The sequence below is a fragment of the Lissotriton helveticus genome, chromosome 8 (genome assembly GCF_964261635.1).
Source record: "Lissotriton helveticus chromosome 8, aLisHel1.1, whole genome shotgun sequence".
NCBI classification, from domain to species: Eukaryota; Metazoa; Chordata; class Amphibia; order Caudata; family Salamandridae; genus Lissotriton; species Lissotriton helveticus.
The window spans coordinates 1,532,415,762-1,532,441,315 of NC_136069.1; the positions used below are offsets into that span (position 1 = coordinate 1,532,415,762).

At 43.9% G+C, this 25,554-nt stretch overlaps 1 protein-coding gene across 6 annotated transcripts in view; it reads right to left on the reverse strand.

Moving 5' to 3' along the window:
• EMSY (EMSY transcriptional repressor, BRCA2 interacting) overlaps positions 1-25,554 on the reverse strand; it is a 377,116-nt gene that overhangs the window by 103,393 nt on the left and 248,169 nt on the right. For 5 of the 6 annotated variants that reach the window (XM_078658523.1, XM_078658521.1, XM_078658522.1 and 2 more), the window contains one exon: positions 23,459-23,608. The exons of the other annotated variant lie outside the window; for it this stretch is intronic. In XM_078658523.1, the coding sequence (XP_078514649.1) occupies positions 23,459-23,608 (150 nt within the window). The remainder of the gene's footprint in view (positions 1-23,458; positions 23,609-25,554) is intronic. 6 annotated transcript variants of the gene reach the window in all.

Consider the following 25,554-nt stretch of genomic DNA (forward strand, 5'->3'; position numbering starts at 1 on the left):
AAAAACATTTGTGGAGGTAACATCTTCCTCCCCTATTTCCAAATTGACTGCCAACACTTCAAGCAGGAAGTGTTGGCAGTCATTTTGAGACTCTGCTTCAGCCAAGTCACAGAAAAAGGGAAAAAAAGAAAAAAATGGGGGCAGGGTAGGAATACCCTGACCCATTAGCTCTGGTGCTGGGGTTCCTGTGCTTGTTTTGGAAAAAGTCCCCAGGTGGCAGAGGTCCCGGGGGCATTGTTTAAATAAAGGAGAAGTGCATAGGCCCCCCGGGGACCACCATATTCCTCGGGCTTTATTTATAATTAAAATATTTTAGGGGGCGCACTGGCCCGCCTCCTGAGGCTCTATAAGCCCTTGGGACCACCAACTCCCTGGGGGCAAAATAAACAGTGATGGGGAGAGCCACGCGGACCGCTCCCAACTGCCCCAGGGACCACCACCTAACCAGGGCTAATTAACAGCTAATGAGGGGACCCCAAGAAACACCACCTCCCTTGGGCTAAATATTTTCTAAAATATGGGAAAGAGCAGCGCAGCCCACCTCCCGGGCCTCACAGGGACCACCAGCTTCCCGAGGCGGCCAGTGAACAAGAAAGGGGCATGGGGGAGTGGACCCCTCCTGGAGCCATACACTGCCCTGGTGACTGCTCCCTCCAGGGCCGGCTCCTGCTACATCCCAGGGGTCCCACCCCAGCACATAGCTGTTTGATATTGCTTGGCAGCAGCTCACAGATCCCGCCAAGCAAAAGCAAGCACTCCGCTTCCAACAGGCAAGAGCTGTCAAAGTACTCCCATTCGCTGGATGCAGAGGTTTCATCTCTTTCCCTGCCCGCAGTCATCTAGGCAGCGAAAAAGATTAAACTATTGCTCTTACACACTGGGAGCTGCATTTCCAGCAGCTCCCTGACAGCAATAGCAATGCCTGCTCCTGCATGAGGAGGGGAGTCATGCAGAAATTGGTCAGGGGAGGGGAGCCACGCGGCACCCCTCCCCTTTTGATTATAAATATATTAAGGCAAGGTCCCTGGAGATGGGAGCCAAAATCGGCCCACGGAGGGGGGCCGCACAGCCGGCATCACATTTTGGCCAGGGATGGGTTCTCCGGTGCCAAAATAGGACAGGAGAAGGGAGGTTGTGCGGCCTCCTCCACTTTGGATTATAAATATATTAAGATCGGTCCTCGGGATGGGGTCCCCAGGGCCGAAATCAGTCTGGTGATAATGGGCGAGCAGCTCCTCTCCCCTATTTAATTAAGACTGGGCCCTAGAGAATGAGGTCCCCACGATCAATATGGGCCTGGGGAGGAGGGAGTCCCCTGTGCAGAGGAGGATAGAAAAACTAGCAGAAAAGGCAAAAGGGAGGGCAGAAAAAGAGAGCAGAAAGGGCAAAACAGAAGGCAGAAAAAAGAGCATGAAAAGCAAAACAGAGGGTAGAAAAACAAGCAGAAAGGCAAAACAGAGGGCATACAAATGAGCAGGAAAGGCATAACAGAGCAGAAGAGGGCAAAAGAGAGCATTTAGACACTCAGAAACCCATTCAGAGAATCATGCACACACTCACAGACCCACAAAGACACTCGCACACCCACTCCCAGACCAACACACCGACTCACAGATCCACTCAAGACTCACAACCCCACTCACAGTGCAGCTAAGAGAATAATACATCCACTCACAGACCCACTGAGAGAGTCACACACCCACTCACAGAGAAAGTCAAACTCATGGACCTATTCAGACCCTCATGCATCCACTCACAGACCCACTCAGAGACACACACTCACAGACCCACTCAAGAGACACATGCACCCACTCACAGGTCCACTGAGACACTCATACACCCCCTAAGAGACTCATGCACTCACTCACATAACCACTGAGGCACTCACTCATTCTTATGGGTTACAGGTTACAGTTAAGAAAAAAACCCTAAAAAAAACCTTCTTTTTAATTCACTGGAAAAAAAGAAAAAGGTTACAGGGACGTTATAGTTAGCTCAGATTTCACTCATACAAAACCATAGAAATTCAGCAGTTATAGTTACCTGAGCTAACTAGAACTTACATTCCTGCAATGCACTGACTATGACTTCACATATTACATTACTCAACACATGGTCAGTGGCATCACTAATGACATCTCAAATGGCATCACTGATTACATCATCCACAGATCCACTCACACCCATATGAAACTTCCCATACACCTACCCACACAACCACTTCAAAACCCATATAAGTGCTCACACAACCACTTACTTCTCCATAGTCACACACATGCACACATACTCACTCACCCATACAGTTACTCATAAAACCAGTTACTCACTCAAATAGCCCGTCACATAGCCACACACCAAACCATACAGCTAGTCACACACCCACTCAAGCACCCACACAGCCTCTCAACACTGCCACTCACTCCCCATACAAGCACTCACACTCACTCACACACACATCCATACAACCACTCACACACCCACTCACCCTTACAGCCACTCAGACATTCACTCTCCAATATAGCCAATCGCACATCCAGTCACTCACTTACACAGCCATTTAGACACCCCCTCATTTCACCAATACAGTCACTTACACATCCACTTACCCACCCAGAGTCACTCACACAGCAAATCACACCCACACAGCTACTCACAGTCCTACTCACACACCCATAGTCACTCACACACTCATACAGCCACTCAAGACACCCACTCACATACGGATACACAAAAACATAGCGACTCACATAGTATATGTTAGAAGTATTATCACTCATTAGTAGTGCAGCCAGTATACTAATTTAAATTTTGGAGGTTAGTATATATGTTCAGCAATCAAACTCTTAGAAAATACTTACACTCACTAGATGATGTTATCAATGATGTCATTTACGATGTCAACAGCGACATCATCAGAGATGTCACTGACCATGAAAAAACAAATTAAGGAAAGGAGAAGGGTGTGACACCGTACATCCCTTCACTATAAACACAAAATAGGCACGGTGGCGGCTTATGAGGAAACTGTGTAGTGTACTCTATGCTTCTATTCGATTAGCCCAATACATGTCTACAGATTATCCTGAGAAGAAAAACTCAACCACAAGTGGGTCCTACCAGATATTAGATGAGTAGGAGCTTGATACCCTAGGTTTTAGAGGAAAACTGGCATCTCAGTCACAGAGAGGGTGGAGTCCTTTGTAGTGACACATTCATCAAGAGGTACACCACAGTGACCAAGATGCCGGTTTCCCCTAAAGCCTAGGGTATCAAGCTCCTACTCATCTCATATCGGATAGGACCCACTTGAGTGAATTAATAAGATAGTCTTCCACTCAAGTACATTTAGTGTTATCCAGGAAGACAATCTTTTAACCAGCCAACAGGGATCCACATGCCCTGAAAAATGCCCTAGACCGTCTAGGCGTATATAGATGGGAAGAAACATGTTGCCAGATAGGTAATTTGGTGCGAGTCATTGATCTCCATGTACCCATTTATTTTAGGTTTTAAGCATACCTAGGCTCCCGTTGAATAAAGGTATTGTCCATGGAACACTAAGGTATTTTGACTTTCACTCTGGATCCCCCTTCTAGTCGGTGTTGTCCAGTAAGATTTATTTAACAACTCCCTCCTTCCATTACAGTCTTCAAGTAGGTTGAGAAGGCTTCGGTGGCACTGCACTACCGGGGTGGGGAGAGGATTCATATGATGAAGCATGACACTATTAAGTGTGTGAGGTTTCCTTTTCCATTAAGGATGACTTTTCCTAGCTAAAAAACTCAGGTTTTGTTTTTCTTCTCAGGATAATGTCACTGAGGTCAAGAGTGAAATAATATGTGAGGTCACAACTGCTGAAATTCTATGGTTTTGTACAAGTGAAATTTGAGCCTAAATATAACATCTCTGTAGCCTTTTTTTTGTGAATATATAGATATATATTTATTTATAGAAAGAGAGAAAGCGAGAGAGATATCACATTTATCCATCTATATTGATTATATATATATATTTTTTTTTTTATACACATATATCTATCTGTATGTATATCTATCTATCTCTAGCAACGTCTCTATCTATATGACCACTGTTGAGCTATGACAACAAAAATTAGCATTAGTGATCCAGACATCAGTACACTTGGGAACTCGGGGAGGACTTTCCCACTGAGTGTGAGGCCGTGTAGTTGTGTATGTGGAGTTGTGTGGAGGGGCGTGCTTGGCCTTGTGTGCATGTGAATGTGTGGTTTTGTGAGTATGTTAGATTGTATGGGTGTGTGTGGTTGTGTGAGAATGTATAGGGGGGGTGTGTATGTGTGGTGGTTGTGTGGGTATGCATGAATGTGGTTAATGTGTGGAGTGTGTCTGTGTGAGTATAAATGTGTCTCTGAGTTTCTGTGGGTGTGTGAATATGAGGTTGTATGTGAGAGAGTGAAGGGGTTGTCTGAATGAGTGTGTGTTAGGATGGGTTGTGTGGTTGAGCCTGTGTGTGGGTGTGTGTGTGTGTGTGTGTGTGTGTGTGTGTGTGTGTGTGTGTGTGTGTGCATCAGTGTGGGGTTGTGAGTGAGTGTATGAGTTTGCAAGTGTGTATGCAACTGTGTGTAAATGAGTGATTGTGTAGGTATGTGTGCTTGGGGTTGTGTGTATGTGTGGTATTAGGTGGGTGTGTGGGGGTTGTATAAGTATTTGTATGAGTGTTTGGGATTGTGTGTGTTTGTGTGGGTTGAGGTTAGGTTGAGGTTATGTTTGGGTATGTTTGTGTGCAGGGCTGTGAGTGTTATTGTGGGCTGCTGTGTATGTCATTACGTTTGTGGGATTTTTAAGTATTTTACAATAGGTTTTGTGAGAGTTTGATAGGGGTGTGAGGGGTTGTATTAGTGGGTGTGAGGGGTTGTATTGGTGGATGTGGGGGTGGTGTGGGGGTGTGTCAGTATGTGTGTGTTTGAGACTGTATGTTTGTTAGGATTGGGTTTTGTGAGTGTATGTGAAGTTGTGTGGCTTAATGTGTGAATGGGAGGGGTTATGTAGCTGTGAGCGTGTTGGGGTTGTGTGAGCGTGTGGGGGGTTGTGTGAGTGTGTGAGGTTGTTGTGTGAGTGTGGTCTTGTGTGTGGGTGTGTTGTGAGTGTGTGTTTCCGTGTGGAGCTCTGTGAGTCAGTGTGGAGCTGTGTGAGGATGCTAGAGTATGTAAGTGACTGTATGTAAATGAGTGATGGTGTATCTATACCTGAAGAAGGAAAAGGCATATTAGACCATAATAACGTTCAACCCAAATCGCTAATAAACACTGTAAGACATATGCAAACATTTCAGCAACTGTACATCCTTTATAAACATAGGTAAGTAAGCAATAATTCAAGACAAATAATAGTTAAAAAGACCAAGTTGCTGAAATGAAAAACAATTAGCATGGTGCTAGAAGCAAAAAAAAGGCTTCTTGAAAACTATCTCGGGTCTTTTGGTTGACTGTTCTCTTTAGATTCTAGGTGAGAAATTAATTGGTATAGTGGAATATGGCAACCGCATCAATGAAGTTTCTTCTCATAGCTTCCTACCCTATCAAGGAACAAGAAAGGGTTGTACCCTTTCCTATTCTTGTTTTTACTTGCCACGGATCTCCTTATCTCTATCAGGGAGACTGCGAACACATATGCCATTCCCTTTGGATCTGACCTATGATAGTGCCTCAGACCACTCTCTAAAGAAAAAAAACTATTACCATTCAACAATGTTGGTGATTGTCTCTTGTGGAACATAAGGTCTAAGATGGGAGCCTCTAGAATTAAGCAATTTAAATACCTAGTTATCTGGTTCGAAAAAAAGTATAATTAACTCTGTAGGATATAATGAGAAAGTGACACCAAATAACATACTAGACTCGGGGACTCCCAGGGATATTACTTAGTGGGACAGGACTAAACTCGTAAAAATGATAATCTCCCATCCCCAACTTCTTGATAAGTACGCTCCTTGTATAATTATCTGACAACTTTTTTAGGATACTAGTACCCTTATCCAAGACTTTATATGGAACTCCAAGGGTAGAATCTTTTAACTTAAGAGTGTCCCCAAAAATGTGGGAAGACTCAATCTGTATTCTTAGGTAAACAGGGTAAGCATTGGTTCAACAAAAACATCTAAAAAAACAACTCTTCCATGGCTCAAAAGTGAGTGCTTGATTAAAACAATCATCATGAAACAAACCAAACTGGTCCATTATACAAACATACTCAACTGTAAAGTGATGGCATTACATAAGTGGGAAAACAAATCAATGCAACAAAATGAGGGATTCATCATAATAGCATCATCAGCAAGAGAAAATAGATGGGGAAACCCTATATTAGAAGACTGGGCCGTAAGTGATCCATCTTTTCATGAGCTAGGCTCTAAAGGCCACCCTTTACCATTCCATGCATTATAATCCATATATCTACTAAACAAAATTGGCCTCTAAAAGGAAAAGCTATCCTTTTAAAATCTAGGCCCACGCATGTCCCTCCATGACTCAGATGAAAAATGTACCTACCTCTAATCCTAGTTCTCTTACAGGGGAATCTTCATCATGGCCATAAGCACTGAATAGTTCTGCCCATGTGCGGGGTTCCTGGGGCATTTTAAAACATCTATAGCTCTACATGCCAAGAACAGATGCTTACAGTGTGACATAATCGGTTCGAGGCATGTGTGATGTAGCTACACATGCTTTGCATAGATTGTTTAGCAGTATCCTCACAAATGGATCACAAATGGGTAACCAGTGGGTATTACAGTTGTTTAAAAAAGTAATATGCACATTTTGTAGACATACTATATATTATACATACATATACACACATCAATAACAGGTTGAAAACCCATAGAAGAATATAAATACAGCATAGCAAATGTGCATAAACAACGTAAGCAGATGGTGGTAACAGTATAATAGCTCACCTTTATTAACACAGGTGTTGAACGGTTTGTCCCACTGCTGCGTCTCTGAGGACCTCTGAATCCACCAAGTAATGTTGCGTGAAGGTGTGTGCACTTTTACAGGTTGCCCAGCAGATATCTGGCAACACCACCACCACAAACAATGCCACGGATGTGGAAATGGCTCTTGTGGAACAAGCCTATACTTGGAATTCAAAGGCCGTCTGGCCTTTTGATGGCAGAAAAGAATGGTTCTTGATATCCATCTAGATATGCACTGCTTGGTTAGCGGAAAACCTTTCCTTGGTGCGCTGAAGGAGACAAAGAGCTGGTTGGTTTTTCTGAAAGATTTAGTTTTTGTCCAAGTAAAACATCAGGCACCTTTTGATGTCTAGCGAGTGAAGCGCTCGCTCAGCCACTATTTGAGGATTTGGAAAGAATGATCTGAGAAATACAGGTTCACTGAGGTGAAAGTCTGAAGGGACCTTAGGAATGAATTTTGGGTTACTACTTAGGATAACTATCTTCTCTGAGCTGAAGAAATGCCTCTTGAATGGTAAAAGGTTGAATCTCACTCAATGTGTAGAGGTTAGAGCAAGGAGGGCTACCTTCCAGGAGAGGTATTTAATGTCTGCTTTATGTATTGGTTCAAAAGGAGATTTTATTAATGCCCCAATACTGTGCTGGGTTGCCATTCTGAAGGAGGCGGTCGAAATGGTGGATATGCCCTGAAGAATCCTTTGAGGAACTGTTTAATGAGTCTTTCAGACCACAGAGATGGTACGTTGGATGATCTCCGGAAACGAGAAATGGCAGCAAGATGCACCTTAATAGAGACATGAGCTAGGCCGGATTCATGAGCTAGGCCGGATTGTGCAACGTGTTAAGGTACGGTAAAATCTGTTGAGGAGAAGATGAGAGGGGATGAAAGTTAGCACTTCAACACCAAATGCAGTAGGTTTTATTTGTACTGTACACCTTTCCTTTAGCAAGTATTCTTCTGAAGTCTGAGGGAATGTTCACAGGCCAAATTCTCAGAACTCAAGAGTCAAGCTGACAATTTGACTGATCTGGGATCCGGATCGAAAACTTGTCCCTGGCTCATTGTTATCAGTGAGGGAATCGGTTTGAGGCAAATGGGGGGACTCACTGCGAGTAGGAGCAGCTCTGTCTACCAGTGCTGACATAGTCACGCAGGGGATTTCAGGATGATCTGATGGGGCTGGGCCTTCATCTTCCTGAGGACCTTTGGAATGAGGGGAATCGGTGGAACGGCTTAGGATATATGCCCTATCATGCAATTGAAAAGGCATTACCCCAAAACCCCTGATGGAGTTGCCAACTTGCGAAGAACTGGCATTTGGTATGGGGGGGGGGTCACAAAGAGATCCAGCTTCGGTTTGCCCCACTGGAGCAAGGTGAGATCCAGAATGTGTTGATCCAGTTCCCACTTGCGGCAGGAAGTTTTGAGCCTGCTTAAAGTGTCTGCTATGGTGTTTAGTATTCCTGGTACAGGCTCCGCAATTTAGTGCACCATGTATTGGATGCATCATTGCCAGATTAGATGCATTAACTGGGACAGCAAGCAAGATCTGGTGCCTCCCTGTAATACATTGTTTTGGTGCTGCCCGTCCGCACGCGCACTGGTGATTACAGAATTCTGGGAAGGAAGGCTTGCAGAGCAAGGAATACTGTTCTTAGTTGGAGCAGATTGATGTGCAGGCTGTGATGTGAAGATGGCCATTTGCTGCTGACCTGAAGGTCTTGGAGGTAAGCTCCCCACCCATCCAAGGAGGTGTCTGCTGTAATTACCACCGGAGATGGCTGGGGAAGAAACTGGACACCTGCAGAGAGATTTGCTGGTTGACTTCACCAGTCGAGCAACTTGATCATGATCAATTTGAATGATATATTCGAATTATCCTGTCGCTGGGGACCATTGGGCATCCAATGCTTCCTGAAGTAGACGTGTATGTAGACAGCAGAGCGGTATGAGGTGAATGTACAAGGACATCATACCAAGGAAAGACTGTAAATGAACTTTTTTGTCTTGGTCGTGCCGGGTTGAGCATTTCCCGTTGCCTCTCAATGGTTTGGTAAGCCATATTGATGTATGTGTCCAGTATGGCTCCTAGGAATATTATCCGCTGTGAAGGCTGGTGTATTGAGATGAGTCCGAACTCGTTGAATAAGCGTAAGCAGGCTTTGGTGGATGCCTTCACCGACTGGTGTGTATGTGCTCTCTCCAACAAGGATCTATCCCGGACTCCCTCAAAGTTGGACAAGTGTCGCCTATACTAAAGAAACCCACAGCTGACCCTACTGACCTCAACAACTATCGCCCCATCTCCAACATCCCTACCTTAGCCAAACTGTTAGAGAAATGTGTCCACCTCCAACTGACAAAACACATCGATCATTACGACCTCCTCAACCGACATCAATCCGGCTTCCGTGCAGGCCACAGAACTGAATCAGCCATGACACACATAATTGATGATGTACTCCGAATTCTAGACCAAAACGGTACCTGCCTCCTCATCCTACTCGACCTCTCATCTGCGTTCGACACGGTCAAACACGAGAACTTACTCGATCTGTTGAAACTCAGAATGGGTCTTTCTGGGTCAGTGCTCAAATGGTTCACCTCCTTCCTCCAGAACCGGACCCAGAAATTCAAAACTAACAACACCATGTCCCCACCCGTGCTTGTAACTCTTGGTGTCCCGCAAGGATCCTCCTTATCCCCAACCATGTTCAACCTAGTCATGGAGCCACTCACCACACTGATTCATGCATCTAATGTGCAATTCCACATGTATGCGGATGATACCCAACTCTACCTCAAACTACAATCCCCTGAAGACCTCAAACTACTCAACTCTACACTTAAGGACACACAGACCTGGTGAATCCTGTGCAGCGGACACGACCGAGGATCTCTTAGCGGGACCGGAACTACTACATCCGGGACACTGCTCCATAAAAAGGACTTCTCACCTGCTAAATATTATGCTCAATACATGAGGAAGTGCTCTAAAGTGAGATTAAATAATCACCAGTTGCGAATAATTGAAAGGTTACCAAATAGAATACTCCTTTCTTTTGAGATACAAAAATTAACAGTTGCGAACCAATGAAAGCTTATCAACTTGAATAGCCTATATTTACTTTACACGTCCTGAAGAAGTCCCTGGATGGGACGAAACGCGTTGGTGGTTCCAAAAGTGATGCTTTCAAAAGTTTTTAAAGAATGAAAAATAAAGAATAAATTGAACTCGAACATCGACTCGTCTATGGAACTAGATCCTTTTGAACTGTTTTCTAAGACTATTACAAGTTGTGTTTAAAGTGTGCTGGGCTACCATGTGCTACTACATTGTTGAGTGCTAGGTTCTTTGAATCAGCTTCTAATTTAAGGGAGTATAGGGAATTGTGCTTCCAGCCCGTTTGCACCTTTTTTCTTCACTTAAATCAATAGGGACTTTAAGACTAGTGCTGGCAAATTATGCTTTGATTCCCATTTTTCTTGTTTTAGGACACACAGACCTGGCTGGCTGAGAACCATCTCAAACTTAATGCTCTAAAAACAGAATTCCTCTTAATTGCACCCCCTTCCAAAATCCCCATCGCCAAGGATTGGCTGAAACACCTCACTGCATTCAACGTCCAACCTACCATTGTAGACTCCGCTAAATCCTTAGGTATCACCCTCGACTCCAATCTGAATATGCAACGACATATCAGTAATGCAACCAAGGGAGCACATTTCCAAATCAATACCTTGAGGAAACTGAAACCCTTCCTCCCAGCCAACGATTTCAGAACTGCAGTCCAAGCGCTAGTTATCCCTCGGATTGACTATGGAAGTACCGCCCTCTGTCGCCTCCCCCTTTCAACAACTGCTCCATTAAGTGCCTCTATCAATGCTGCAGCAAGACTCATAACTGGATCAAAAAAACGCTCTCACATCTCTCCTGACTTAAAATCGCTGAATTGGCTTCCGTTAGAAGCTAGAATACATATGAAAATCGCCTGCATTACTCACAGGTTTTACACCACAGCTCGCCCAGTTACATCGCCCAAACATTGACAATCTCCGGAGGCTCAAGAGCCACAAGTAGCGCAGAAACTCCTTTTGAAACCGCAAAGGTTCCACAAGAAAAAAACATACAAGCGCTCCTTCTCAGGGATGGCCCCCAGGATCTGGAACGCCCTCCCCCCAGAAACCAGACTTATCTCATCCACTGCATCCTTCAAAAAAGAAGTCAAAGCGATCCTCCTGGATAAATTCACATGAACATAAACTCTGCAAACTCTGTTCGCCTGTTTGTCTCCCCCTTGTATTACTCTGTCTGCATCATCTACCCTGCACAAATTGCCTTATGAAATTCTCCCTCCTATTGTCCTCTTTTCATATGTATGTGAAGCGCTCTGATATCTGTTAAGGATCTAGTTCGCGCTAAACAAAACTCTGAAAATAAAATAAATAAAATAAACCAGTCCTCGAGCTATGGGAAGACCTGATGGCGCTGCAGATATCAGGTGCGACGGGTACAAGACAGTTTGTAAAAATGTAAGGGGCCGATCTGAGACCAAATGGTAACACCCGGAATTGAAAGAGGCTACCGGCTACTGTGAATCTGAGGAACATTCTGTGTTTGGGATGGTTAGGTACATGAAAGTAGGAGTCTTTGAAATCAAGGGAGGACATGTCATCTCTGTTGTTGAGGAGCTGAAATATGTCTTAGAGCATAACAATGCGAAAGGATTGTTTCTTGAAGAATTTGTTGAGCTCCCTCAAATCGTGAATTGGTGTGATGTAGGCAGTGAGGACACCTTACTTACGGTGGTAAGTGATAGTGTAATCAGTTTTTAAAACTTTTTTAACCTGAATCATTGACGATGTCGTCGACGATGAAAGAGCAATGTAGACTGTCTGTTGATTTTCGACAGTGGAATCGTCGGCAGATAAGGCTCTGTAGACGGGAAGGCACCAGAAGGATCTGTCATCAGTTTCTGCGTGGTCGACAGTGACCTCGTCGACAAGCGCTCTGTCAATGGAGGCCCAACCGTCAACGAAATCAATAAGTTCGCCATTAACATCGCTGGAGCCATTGACGAAATAATCGTTGCAACCGCCACGGACACTTTGATGGGGTTAACTGTGCTTATGGGCACCCTCAGAAGTCTTCTTGACGCCTTTGTGGGCGGTTCTAGAGAGACATGAGCTAATGTATCCTTTCTAGCTCTTTAACAGGTGTATTAGAAGATGACAGAGGAGGTGTCGCTTTCTGCATCAAAGAGAGGGGTGTCTATGGATTTAAGTTTTAGCAGCCTGAGAAGAGACGTCATTTTCTATTCTTTAAGGTCTTATTAGAAAATGTGTGACATACCTTACATTCTCAGGTTTTGTGCTCTGGATAGAGGCAGTAGATACAGTCTTTATGAGGGCCCTCAATGTAGAGCTTCTTCTTCCTAAAAGTTCCACAGGATCGGAGGAGTCCCTTTTTGGTGACTCTGACATAGTGGAAACCAGTTTGAAGCACCAAAAGACCAAGAGTAGGCAGTTTTGGAGGGAAACCACTGATGTAAAGTAGAAAACGCCGTGAAAATCTTCTTTAGATAGTTGTGACTGAAGAAAACTGAGCTGAGCTCAGTGCAGACTCCCTAGCACAAAGTGCGTCAGAAAATCTGTTGCACTGCAGCTTCTCTCAGGAAGGTTCCAAAGGGTGGTATCAACTGATTGGTTAACTTTAAGTTTGGTCCTTTTTTGCTAAGGACAGTGACATGTTGTTAAACAAAAGGCCTTAGGCCTCTATGTTCTATGTCTATTGTACCATTGCTTCTTTAGAGTACCATGGACTCCCATCACGACGATGGGGAATTATTTAAGCGTGTGAATCTATTAAAGTTTGAATACTGGAGTAAATTCCAATTCCTTCCTGGGATGTTGGGAACTTTTTCACAGCTTGCTTCTCTATGAGAATCTTGATATCCCAAGGTAATTCTCCTAGATGGCTTTGAGAAGATTTCTTTGGTGCAATCACTGGTAGAGGTGATTAATTTGAGCAAAGAGAAAACAATTCAGCAGACTGAGCACAATGTTTAGCACCCATATGCTTTGAGGTGTGGCTCCTAAGGGAGAGGCTGAAGGATAAAGGGAAACAGAGGAAACCCCACCCCCCCTACTCCACCCCTCACCCCCAGCACAAGTGAGTAACCCACTTCCTCTATTTGATCATCTCTGTTGCAAAGATTCCCTCTGTTGTTGTAGAGTATAATATTGGAGCCTGTGAGGGGTTAAAATGGCACTCTTGGGAGACCGGCTCTCTTTTCTAGTCCTACCACTTCAGTTTTCATAGTCCGTTTCCAATTTAAGTAAGGTGGTCCATAAAATAGCAAATAAAATGTTGGGCTTCTGGGTTCAAGCCTGTGAATCAGCTGACCGCCTCAAGGTATGACCATGGTATCACGCTTTACCTTGGCACAACTGCATATGCTTGCTCAAAGTGGTACATACTTCTGATTTCTGCTTTTTCCCATTGTCTTCTTCCCAATTTTCTCCATGGGCATTTTTAACTATACATAAGATGACTTGATTTCTTTGCACACCAATAAATGTAATCGGGCATGTATTTTGAAGCCCTGATGATGATCCTGCATTAATCATGGATTGAAATGTCTTTGACCTTAAACACCCTGACCCTTTAAATATGTGTATATAACGTCTGGGTGCAGTGTTCTCCTTCATGTAAATGAGAGACCCCCATTGTGGATACAACTGATGGTCATTTAATGTCTCGTGCCTGTTTGTTTCCATATTTTTAACACCCTTTGAGGATTACCCCAGTGGAGTTAATCTTCCACACATGGATATGTAGTACACCTTTAATCACACATATATTTTTGATTACTCCTGGACATTATTCTTGTCTCCAGAGCATTGATATCTATTCAATGACTGTAGGGATATTTGTTCCTGAAACTATTTATACAACAGCTGGCATAATCTCTCTGGTTGGTGAATAGAACCCTGAAAACTCAGAACAGGCATGGTCTTAACCTTCTTCAGCCACTCTGCCAACAGATGCAGAAAAGAAGAGTTTTACTTTGATATCTAACTGTGACTCAACAGCAACATTTCTATTGACATCATCATCCTGTGTACTTGATGTAAAGTGGTTTTGCAAGGGCAAGTCACTCCTCGATGGTGAACAGGTTGCTACCACAGCTATTTTCGACGACATAGTCAGCACTGTGAAGATCTGATGCGATGGTGCTTTTCCTGAATCTCGCTCTTCAATGTACTCAGGAATTCTAGGTTCAGCAGAGGTATAGGCAGCGTGTTCTTAAAAAAAAAAAAAAAACTGATGTTTCTGGTGTCTCAATTTGCACTCTCTCTTCTCCGGGCCATGGAGAGTGAGCCTCTCTCTGGCCTTCAGGGTCTTCTGGATAAGGTAAGACAGTGCTTGCACTTGTCAGGGAGATGAGAATCTGACACACACACAATCCGTCAGTTGAGAAGATCTGTGGAAGCCTTCTTTTCTACACTTGTGAATGTAATTGTCAAACAGAAATATATTTTCAGACAGGATGTGGCTTAAAACCAAATGTATTTAATTTTTCTTTTTTATCATCATTAATGTTTATTTTGGAATAAAAAAATCTATAAAATATGTACAAATGTGAAAAAAATCAAAATAGAGAACACGGACAGGCAAATACAATCAGTCCAATATTAGAATCCCTACACCAAAACTGCACATGCATATTATTTATTAAAAGTGCAACAGTTCACAATAGTTCAAAACTACATAAGTCCTTTAGTATAGTTGAAGCATTTTTCTGCATTGCCAGGCCCTCCATTGCCCCCGGATATGCAGAGAAAAAAATAAATAAAAGTAATATCAGGTTGCCTGCACAGTTAAAAAGCTTTCTTAATTTATTTCATGTTCAATGATTTAACGAAACATGTTTCAACCAAATGGCGGAAAACCTAGAATAAAAGGGACAGATCATCAAAAATGCAGTTTCGTCCTCCTCATGGCCCACCCATATTGGGCATAAAACACCCTAAATTGATCTGAGATGCTCTGGCTGCAAAGCCAACCAAAGGTAATATTGCTAATTGAAACTCAATGCAAAACTTTCCTTTAGCGGCCACTTGTTTCCAATTTAAATTATCCTCTCTACCTTGAGAAATGTAACACTAGATATACACAGTGCCTTATGAGGTATTAGATATCAAGAAGCCAAATGCAGACTTATCTGATCCTAACAACTTCCGACCAATTTATAATACCATGACTTTAGCCAAACTACTTAAGAAATGTGTATACACACACCTTTCTAATCAGATTGAACAGTTTCAGCTCCTTGACCAATTTCAATTGGGCTTCAGATCAGGACATAGTACTGAAACTGCTCTAACACACATTGTTGATGACTTCCTGAGACTACTTGACCAGAACGAACCTGGCTTACCTATTACTTCTTGATCTTTCCTCGTCGTTTTGACATGGTCAAACATGACAACATGATTGATCTTTTTGAAAAAGGATGGGTTATCGGGTCCAGTTTTAAATTGGTTTGCCTTGTTCCTATATAATAGAATGCAAAGAATCAAAGTCAACCATTCCCTTTCTAACAGTACACCGGTCTAAACTGGAGTGCCTCAAGGAACCGCACTCTCATCCAGGCTTTTCAACTTCTTCTTGGAACCCCTCACCGAAATTTTGAACCACACAAACATACACTTTCACATGTGCGCCGACAATACTCAACTGTACATGAACATTTCTTTACCAGATGATATCAAAACTCTCAACTGTCCACTGCTGAAAACTCAACATTGGTTAACTAACGATCACCTTATACTAAATAAACTCAAGACAGAATTCCTCCTGATTGCCCCCCACAATCATTCTGCCCCATTCAAGATTGTGCAAACAACTAATGGCTCTCAACTGCGCTACACATGTTGCTGACTCCACTAGATCATTAGGCATAACTCTAGACAAACACCTGAATATGCAAAACCACATCAGTGCAACAACTAGAGGAGCCAACACCAACTCAACACCTTAAGGAAAATCAAACCATTCCTGCCTCCTGATGATATGCAGTTGCAGTCCAATCCCTAATTATCTCCTGTTTAGATTACGCAATTGTGACCCTGGCAGGGCTATCAAAAGCTAGAGTGGTCCCTTTAAGGGCTACTCTGAACTCTGCTGCCAGATTCATCACAGGATCAAGAAAACGTGATCACATCACATCAGAACTAATTCAACTCAATTGGCTTTCTCTTGAAGCAAGGATTCAGTTCAAGCTAGCCTGCTTGATGCACAAAGCGCTTCATTATAACACTCCTGTTTACCTGGCAAAAAAACTTGAACTATCTGGTACGAATCGGGCCCTAAGAAGCTCTAACACTCTACTGTTGAAACCACAAAAATTCAAAAAGAAGAGAACTTATAACCGTGCCTTCTCCAGTCTTACTTCAAGAAAATGGAACGCTTCTCCTCCTGAAATCAGAAATAACCCATTGACTGCCCCATTAAAAAAAGAAGCCAAAGGGTTGTTCCTGAATAGCTAACTGCAACAATGGACCTAAAGCCACCAAAACTAACATTTATTTCTTGTTTATAGCATTGGTCTACCATTCAACTATGCAATCTTTTGCTACTTATATCTATTGTGCTGCTGGCTGTTCTATTAGCGCATCTTGACTGTTTAACTTTTCATATGTTTAGTATTTACACCTTTACCTGCTTATCTTGACTGCTTCTTTGTACAGCGCTCTGGTACCCTGGTAGATCATGTTCACGCTATATAAAACTTTTTAAATAAATAAATTAATATCTTCACGCGTCCTCTTATTCCAGAATTTGTTTGAAGCGCTGCAGTAATACCTTTCAGTGTAATCCTCATTGCATCATGATTGACATCATTCAGGCATATTGCAAAAGCAATATATGGCCATGAGCCACCTAGGTAAGTTTCAAGTCTTCTTCACTTCTCAAGAGATCTTCCAACTGGCGATACAGAAGGACTATTGAATATGACCATAATTGAGCCTAAAACAGGATGGCTATGATAATACCTCTATTTGTAACACGAAGTTCTACATGTAACCAAAGTACATGCAGAGATTTAGGGAGGCTGTAAATTCGCCTAAGGAAAACATTTTGAGAAAAACATATGGGCTTCAAATTAGAGCTAATCAATAACTCCACACCATAGAGAGCACCCACCACTGTGTTTTCTCTAAAAACATTGAATGATGTAGACAGGAGTCAATTCCCCTGCTTAGACCCAATTGCTGCTGCCACATGAAACATATTAGCCATAAGATGAGCACTTCTCTGAATCAAAGCATCCTATATTCCCTTCTGGCTGAACAAGATAATCAAATTCATTCAACAACTGAAAAGATGAAAACCAAAAAAGTGGTGATTGAGGATTAAAAAGAAATTATAAAAATATGTTCACTGTTCTTTATGAACTTCTTTCTGCAAATTTCAACAACATTTCCAGCACCATTCACTAACAAAATATTTTCTGACCAACCTTTTTAGGTTTCGCTGGAGGGCGGAGCTCTTAGCTCCGCCTCCAGAGAAATCTGTAGTCTTCACAGTAAGGGCACTTGAATACGCCCTCTGTTGCCCTCTGTTCTATTGGCTAGCTCCATAAATGGAGGCTAGCCATTGGAACAGAGATCTGTCCGTCATTCACGGACCAGATTCGTGGGCGTTCCCTCGATTTTTTCCCTGGGCGTTCCCTCTGTGGAGTCATGCGGCGGTGGGCGGAGTTGTTTTTGTTTTTTTTGGTGCCATGTTGCTCTCATTCTGCGGCCGACCGACGTTGGAGGAAGTCCAGGTGGGTGAGAGCTTGTTTTTCCATTTCCTTGCCTTCCCGCCCCCCCTTCCCGCTGACCGTGTGCTGTTCCCGCCCCCCCCTCCCGCTGACCGTGTGCTGTTCCCGCCCCCCCCCCTCGCTGTCCTGTGCCCCGTTCCCGCCCCTCGCTGTCCTGTGCCCCGTTCCCGCCGCCTCCCGCTGTCCGTTCCGCCCCCCTCCCCGTGTGTCCGTTCCGCCCCCCTCCCCGTGTGTCCGTTCCGCCCCCCTCCCCGTGGGCCTGTTACCGCCCCCCCCTCCCCTTTCACTCTCCGTTGAAAGTAGAAGCCGGTCACACATTTTCTCCCATTATAACTGTCTTTTCTATTTGCCCAAATGTGGGAGATAAAGCGAGGGATCCATTTGCTCAGGTTCACACATGGGGTAAAGCGTGTAATCCAGGGCTGCATTCCAGGCCGCCGGGTTCCACAGTCCGGACTTAGCCACTGAATCGCATCTGTGACCTTTCTGCTGCCGGGTGACTCCAGCGGACAAGGGTCCGCTTTGTTGAACGTGTTGCAGATGTTTCTGTGCTGAACAGGGACTACCGCTGCCGGCACATTGTGGTGCAGATGCGCCCCTTCAACTCCCCCATGCAGTTTCCTATGCGTGAGGGGGCCCCGGCTGGTGTGCTGAGGAATGGGATGTGTTCGCAGGAATCCGCTACAACCCCACAGGGTGCACGCAGCCCCGCATAATTCGTCTCCAGTGTACTGCCTTTTTTTTATCCCGCGTGCGGCCATGTAAAATTCAGCAATTTTCACAGATGCTGAGTGGCAGTTTAGCTGACAGGATTGAGTTTTTCCGAATTGTTGTCTAAGTTCTATTATCGCAGTGTACCAAAAGTGGCCCCTGAAGATTTTGTGTTGCGGTGAGAATATTGTACACTTTAGCAGCTGCCTCGAGGCGCATTCTGCTGCGCGGAGAAGCTCTCTTGAGGCTTTTCCTGAGTAGCGCGCCCAGGGAAGGCCCATACAGAGAGCCGCCGAGGTATTCCCTGAGAGTTGTGGTATCAGCTGCCTGCCCGAGAGGAGGCGGGAAAGTCATTCACGTTGCATGTGCTGTTCCCGCCCCCCCCCCTCGCTGTCCTGTGCCCCGTCCCCGCCCTCCCCCCCTCGCTGTCCTGTGCCCCGTTCCCGCCCTCCCCCCCCTCGCTGTCCTGTACCAGGAGGTGAGTGACCAATACTCCTCTGACTGGATCCAAAGCCCACTGTGTACATCATTTTATTTTTATTATGTCTCACCTCTGTCTGTTGCCAGACGTTTTGGTACTTTACAGTGGACTTAGCGCCCGCCCATTTCTACTTCGGTTCATTGTCACTCTCCTTTGCTTGCTTGGAATTCTTAGCGTCGGTAGGTTTTCCTCCCTCTACTTTATTTCTTTGTTTTTTTTTTCTTCTTTAGCGTTATGGACGCACTGCTGTCCATCCACGGCTCACTATTTCAGGTGGTACTTTTTTCTTTTTATTTAAGCACCACTTTATGAGAGTGCGTGTTTCCTCCAGCTGGCTCCCTTGTGTACTTCTCCCCCTCTGTGTTTCTCACTCATTCTGTTCCTGCCTTTCATCCTTTGTCATTTTGCTTGACCCAGCATCTCCTACCCATCCTTCGTTGTCAGTGTGCTCTCCCTACCCTCTCCTGCCCACCCTCCATTGTCCATGTGCTCTCCATACCCTCTCCTGCCTACCCTTTGTTGACGTGTGCTTTCTTTACCCTCTCCTGCCCACCCTCCGATGTCCGTGTGCTCTCCCCACCCTCTCCTGCCCACCCTCTATTGCCCGTGTGCTTTCTTTACCCTCTCCTGCCCACCCTCCGATGTCCGTGTGCTCTCCCCACCCTCTCCTGCCCACCCTCTGTTGACGTGTGCTTTTTTTGCCCTCTCCTGCCCACCCTCCGATGTCCGTGTGCTCTCCCCACTCTCTCCTGACCACCCTCTATTGCCCGTGTGCTTTCTTTACCCTCTCCTGCCCACCCTCCATTGTCCATGTGCTCTCCATACCCTCTCCTGCCCACCCTCTGTTGACCTGTGCTCTCCCTACCCTCTCCTGCCCACCCTCCATTTTCCGTGTGCTCTCCACGCCCTCTCATGCCAACCCTCTGTTGCCCGTGTGCTTTCTTTACCCTCTCCTGCCCACCCTCCGTTGTCCATGTGCTCTCCCTACCCTCTCATGCCAACCCTCTGTTGCCAGTGTGCTTTCTTTACCCTCTCCTGCCCACTCTTCATTTTCCATGTGCTCTCCTCACCCTCTCCTGCCCACCCTTCGTTGTCCATGTGCTCTCCTTACCCTCTCCTGCCCACCCTCTGTTGCCAGTGTGCTTTCTTTACCCTCCCCTGCCCACCCTCCGTTGTCCTTGTGCTCTTCTGCCCACCCTGTTGCCAGTGTGCTTTCTTTACCCTCTCCTGCCCACCCTTCGTTGTCCATGTGCTCTCCCCTCCATCTCCTGCCCACCCTCCGTTGTCCATGTACTCTCCTTACCCTCTCCTGCCCACCCTCTGTTGCCAGTGTGCTTTCTTTACCCTCCCCTGCCCACCCTCTGTTGTCCTTGTGCTCTCCCTGCCCTCTTCTGCCCACCCTGTTGCCAGTGTGCTTTCTTTACCCTCTCCTGCCCACCCTTCGTTGTCCATGTGCTCTCCCCTCCATCTCCTGCCCACCCTCCATTGTCCACGTGCTCTCCCTACCCTCTTCTGCCCACCCTCTGTTGCCCGTGTGCTTTCTTTACCCTCTCCTGCCCACCCTTCCTTGTCCATGTGCTCTGCCTACCCTCCGTAGTCCGTGTGCTTTCTCTACCCTCTCATATTTAATGTACTTATAAGACCTTTGGGATAGCTCCTTTCATCCATTGGTCTGTTTCTGCATTATTCACATTTTGCTTCCACCCTCCAACACATACACCATAGGCCTGCGGTCTGCGCACTTCAGTCGTTTGGATCCCCCGGTTTATGTATGGCTCATGACAGCCCCAGCTCCTTCCCTATTCCTCTGCCTGGCTCACGGCAGTGTCAGTAGCTTCGCAGACTCGGCCTCCTACTCTTGTTGCAAATGGGAATCATTGCAACATGTGTTCTATTTTGTTCAGTATAAACATTTGTTGTCAATTTAGGAGTACTATTCTCAATATACTTTGTAAGGTGCACAGCGTTTACCCTAGACTCCCCCTATAACATGTGTATTGTGAGTATGTGAAGAAAAAGTTACATGCCTGTGGTAACGACCTATCTGGTGGATGCTCGGTCTACCTGCAGATTTCTTACCTGTAGAATAATCCCAAGGATCACACTGGATACGGAAACTTCAAAGCTTTCAGACTGCTGTTAGTGGTACGCTGGCTTTGTATCGATGCCGGAAGAGGCATCAGATGACATCACTAAACATCCTGGTGTAACAACATTCAGTTCCCATCCATTATTTCCAAGCCTTCAAGGCGAGCTAACGGATTGGCATTGACAAAAGTAGTACAAAACTAAATTTGAATCTGGGGATTTTATTAGCTTTCCCCAACAAAAATCCATCAGAGAGGCGGGCTGGTTGCTAAGGTATTATATATATGAAAGAGCTTAAAGATTACAGCCTAAATGGTATCAACGGTCAGCATCTTTTTTTATTTGCTACATATGAGAAAAAGCACATGGAGGTCAGCAACTGTCGTTAGTCACAGTGGAAGAGTAGACTCTATCTGGCATTCGATACCCGACAATCTCTGTAGGTCAAAGGCCAGCGATTCTGAATATTCATTGAGGTAACCAATTATTCATGTATATAGGAACACAAAAAATTAGCGCCTGTGCTAATTTGGAATCATTCACTTAAGCGTTTTTTAGCTATGGTGTGGCAAAATACTCTTATGGGAATATGAAGGGCAAATACAACCTATTTCTCAGCTCTAGAATTCCTTCTCTCCCCTTCAATATGTATTCATCAATTCGCATAAGCCTTTTTTTTTTAATTAACTTTAGTTACATGAACTATCTTTGGTAGAGTTTCATGAAAATTATTGAAGTGAAGTTATGGTTAGGTTATCGCACCAAAAACTGTTTTGATAAAAAAAACTGGAAACGCACAAAAACACGCACGGTGCAGTTATGATTGTGAATTAAAGTCTAAAAATCCCACTGACATTAACAATCCATAAATTGCAAAATAGTCATGCAAACTGTAACTCGGTCACCAAAGGAGAACTAGTGGATTTGCCAAAAAGAAAAAAAACAAGCATTTACAATGCAATGGTCTCGGCATTTTAAAGTTAGAGCTATTGGCATTGCTCATGACATTATTTTTATTTATGTTTGTTTTTTTAAACATAAATAAATGGCATTGTCATTTAAAAATGCCAATAGCAGGGCAGAAGAGCAAGCACAACGAACGAGGGGGCAGGACAGCAAGCACAAGCAACGAGCTATAAACAGACAGAGAGAGGAGGAGAGAATCCCCAGGTACATGGAACACTTACCCAATCAACAATTGTGAGACTAAAGGTATATAGGAAGGCACACAAAGCACCAGTTTCTAGAAGAAAGTATGTTGGGGAGCTCATGGGAGGTCAAATGAGAGCAGAAAGAGGTAAGGGGGCGCTTGAAGACTGGAAGGGATCGTCAGAGCAGAAGTCATGTGGGGAGAACAGATGGCCAAGAAATAAGAGTGCAACAGAGAAAGGTAGGGTAGGGAGCAAGGAGAGAAAAGGCAAAAACATTAAAAAAGTGACAGGTTAGGAGATCCTAATGATAAGGGGGTACAAATGAGGGCAGAGAAATGCACGCAAAGGGAAGGAAGTCAAGTTGTCATTTACAATGCCATTAGCTCTAACTTTTCCAAAGGCGAAACCGTTGCATTGTAAATGCTTGTTTCTAATAGTGATGGCTCCAAGCCCTAGGTAGACAAAAGAATGGCATTGGTCTATCAGAGGTTAACATTACTCAAAGTGAGACAAGCAAGGAATGGAATATTGGAAGGAATGCAGTCTCATACTCTAGTTTTAAATGGAGGATTATGCCTTTAATAAAGCAGAAAAGGACCTAAGATCCGAAATGGTTCAAAAAGCAACCCATTTAATCTTTTTTTTAATGGAAACAGTATATTAGCTAAAGAAAGAAAAACGAATAAGAAATGGTGTTGAGAGCTAGCAAAGCCAGTGTGTGGGTGGAAGTATCTACGTGTAAGATTTTCTAAGTTGTATGTGCCTGATCCTGGATTATCCAATGGCATCAGTAGTCCCATAAGTAAGGCAGACAGAGCTGGAGGCCTGGCACGTATAGGTACAACACAACATTATATACAGTGAAAACAATAGCTTTCTTTCTAAATGATACACTCAAAGGTTTCTTTTGAGATAATTGACTATGGTTAAAGAATTTGATTGAAAATGAAATGGCTTGATATGAAAACTGGAAAAACAAAAGAAATATTTGTAAACCTGACAATGACTTAAGAGTTTTGTATGTGTTCCCAAGCTACAGATAGAAAGTGAGCGGTAGGGAGATATCAAAGTTTCCCCCATCAGATGGTGTGTCAAGTGGTTGAGGCAAAATGTAAATTTAAGATTAAATCCAGAGCTTCAACATCAAGATCACACCTCCTCATGAGTTAGCAGTACTAATATTCAAAACACGAAGAGTATTGTGCCTACTATAAACAATGCAAATGAAGCCCCTTACCTGCAGTGACATAATCAGCCACAACCTCTTGTTCGACCACGGGAATAGACATGCTTTCAGAAGACTGGTGCTTTTCTTGTGTCATCTGGATGGGAACTGCCATTTGGCTGAGGTCAATGGTGGATGATCTAGGCTTCGACTCTTTGACTGCTTTGAATATTGAACAAAAGGACCTTCTTGAGTATCAAGTTTGAATGAGTTAAACAATAATAATTAAAGAAAAAAAATGTATGAACTTCCAAGATGTGACATGTTGGCTGGAAACCATTCGATGAAACTGGAACATAAATCTCCATTACAGAAATTAAGAAGTGATTTCATACTCAAAAATGGATTAGATGTGTTGCTTCAGAATGACGGAGGAAGAACTGATGTTGAATAGATTTTTTAAATAAAAGTTTCAAAAATCACTTTCCTGCACTTAAAACGGCAACGGACTGATTCATTTCAGGAAAGGCAACACTAAGATAAGCGATCATGGAAATGTGCTTTTGATCAACAATGTGATTCAATACCGGTGGTGCAACATTTTTCACACAGAAACCGCTATGTGCATGTTATTGCTGCTAAAGCTGCTGCATGTTACTAATTCAGTTTCCTAGCAAAAGGGCAACCTAGTCGTCTGATAGCTAGTTAAAATTATGATTACTTACCAGCTATCTTCATGGCTATCGTTTTACCCTTCCTCGGTACTTGCTGAACAGGTAGTTTTGGACAAAATGTAAAAATTGAATTTCAGACCAGCTCCCTTAATGTCTTTATTATTTATGATCTAAATATACCTCCCTTCCTCCAGGACTGTGCTCCTAGATCCCCACTGGAGTTAGTGAATAATGTAAAGCTAATTGAACAAATGGCACCAAAGAGGAAAAATGTCTCCAAGGGATCTTTCAGCAATAGGTGTCCAACTAGAATGGATACCTTTAAGATGGCCCTGTTGCTCTTAGAACAGAAGCTCTATACCAGCGGTGCTCAACCTGGAGGCATGACAACTTCTTAGGGGTCTACGATGGCTTAGAAAATTAAGTTATCCGAGTAGGTTAAAAAGTTGTATACACATAAAAAGAAAAATCTAAAACCCTCAAATACGAAGGAGTTTGAAATTAGAGGCAACAAATTAAATTGGTATTCTTTAAGTTGATTCAGGGGGGCAGTGCAAGGACAGAAAACTGAATCTAGTATGGATGATTAGTAGCCTCAATTAAAGGGCTGGTATGCAGTAACAAAAAGAGAGCATGCACTAGATGCAAAAAAGGCAAAATGATATTCTAGAGTTAGCATATTGGTTTGTCTTTTAAATATAAAACACATCCGTGTTTGCCTAAGAAAAGAAAAAGAAAATCTGCATTAGGGATCCAGACAACAATACAGCTGGGCGCTCAGAGCAGGGCCACATGTCTTTTAAAATGCAGAGGACTTTCCTTTCCCAACAACATCCCACTTATTTCTCTTCTTAAACAAGCAATTGCAAAGCCAATAGATCTGGCTTCAAAATGAAAGTACTTCTTCGCTAACTGGTGATCTTGTCATTGTTTAGAAGAATGCATGGATGAGTGAGTGACTGAGTGCATGAATTGATTGATGTATAGATAGTGCAATGAAAGAGGAATGCATGAGTACATGGATGGATGGGTGAGAGTGCAAGGATGGAGGAATGAGTATATGAGGTATCAGGAACAAATGATCCTGATATTTACAATCTAGTCACATCAATCTATTGTATTGCTAACATCCGAGGTCCTAATTACAAATTCCTACCATGAAGAAGAGGGGCTGACGGATAGATATTATTGTCATAGATGGCCATAACTGTAGACTCCTCCAACTCCTCTAACTATAGGGGATGGAGCAAGCAAGATCCAAGAACCTAGGCACGAAAGTCATGGAAAAAGATAACCCAGAAAGAGGAAGCATAGTACAGTCTCTCGGACACTGATCAGTTCATAAACTACTCAGGAACCAAGTATGGTAAGATAACCATGGAAGACAGAATACCATGACAAGGTGACTGCTATCTTGAAAAGGTGCAGCTGTTGCTTGAGCACCAACAGAGCTGCACCTGCAAAAACCAAGCCTTGAATACCAATCCAGCATTA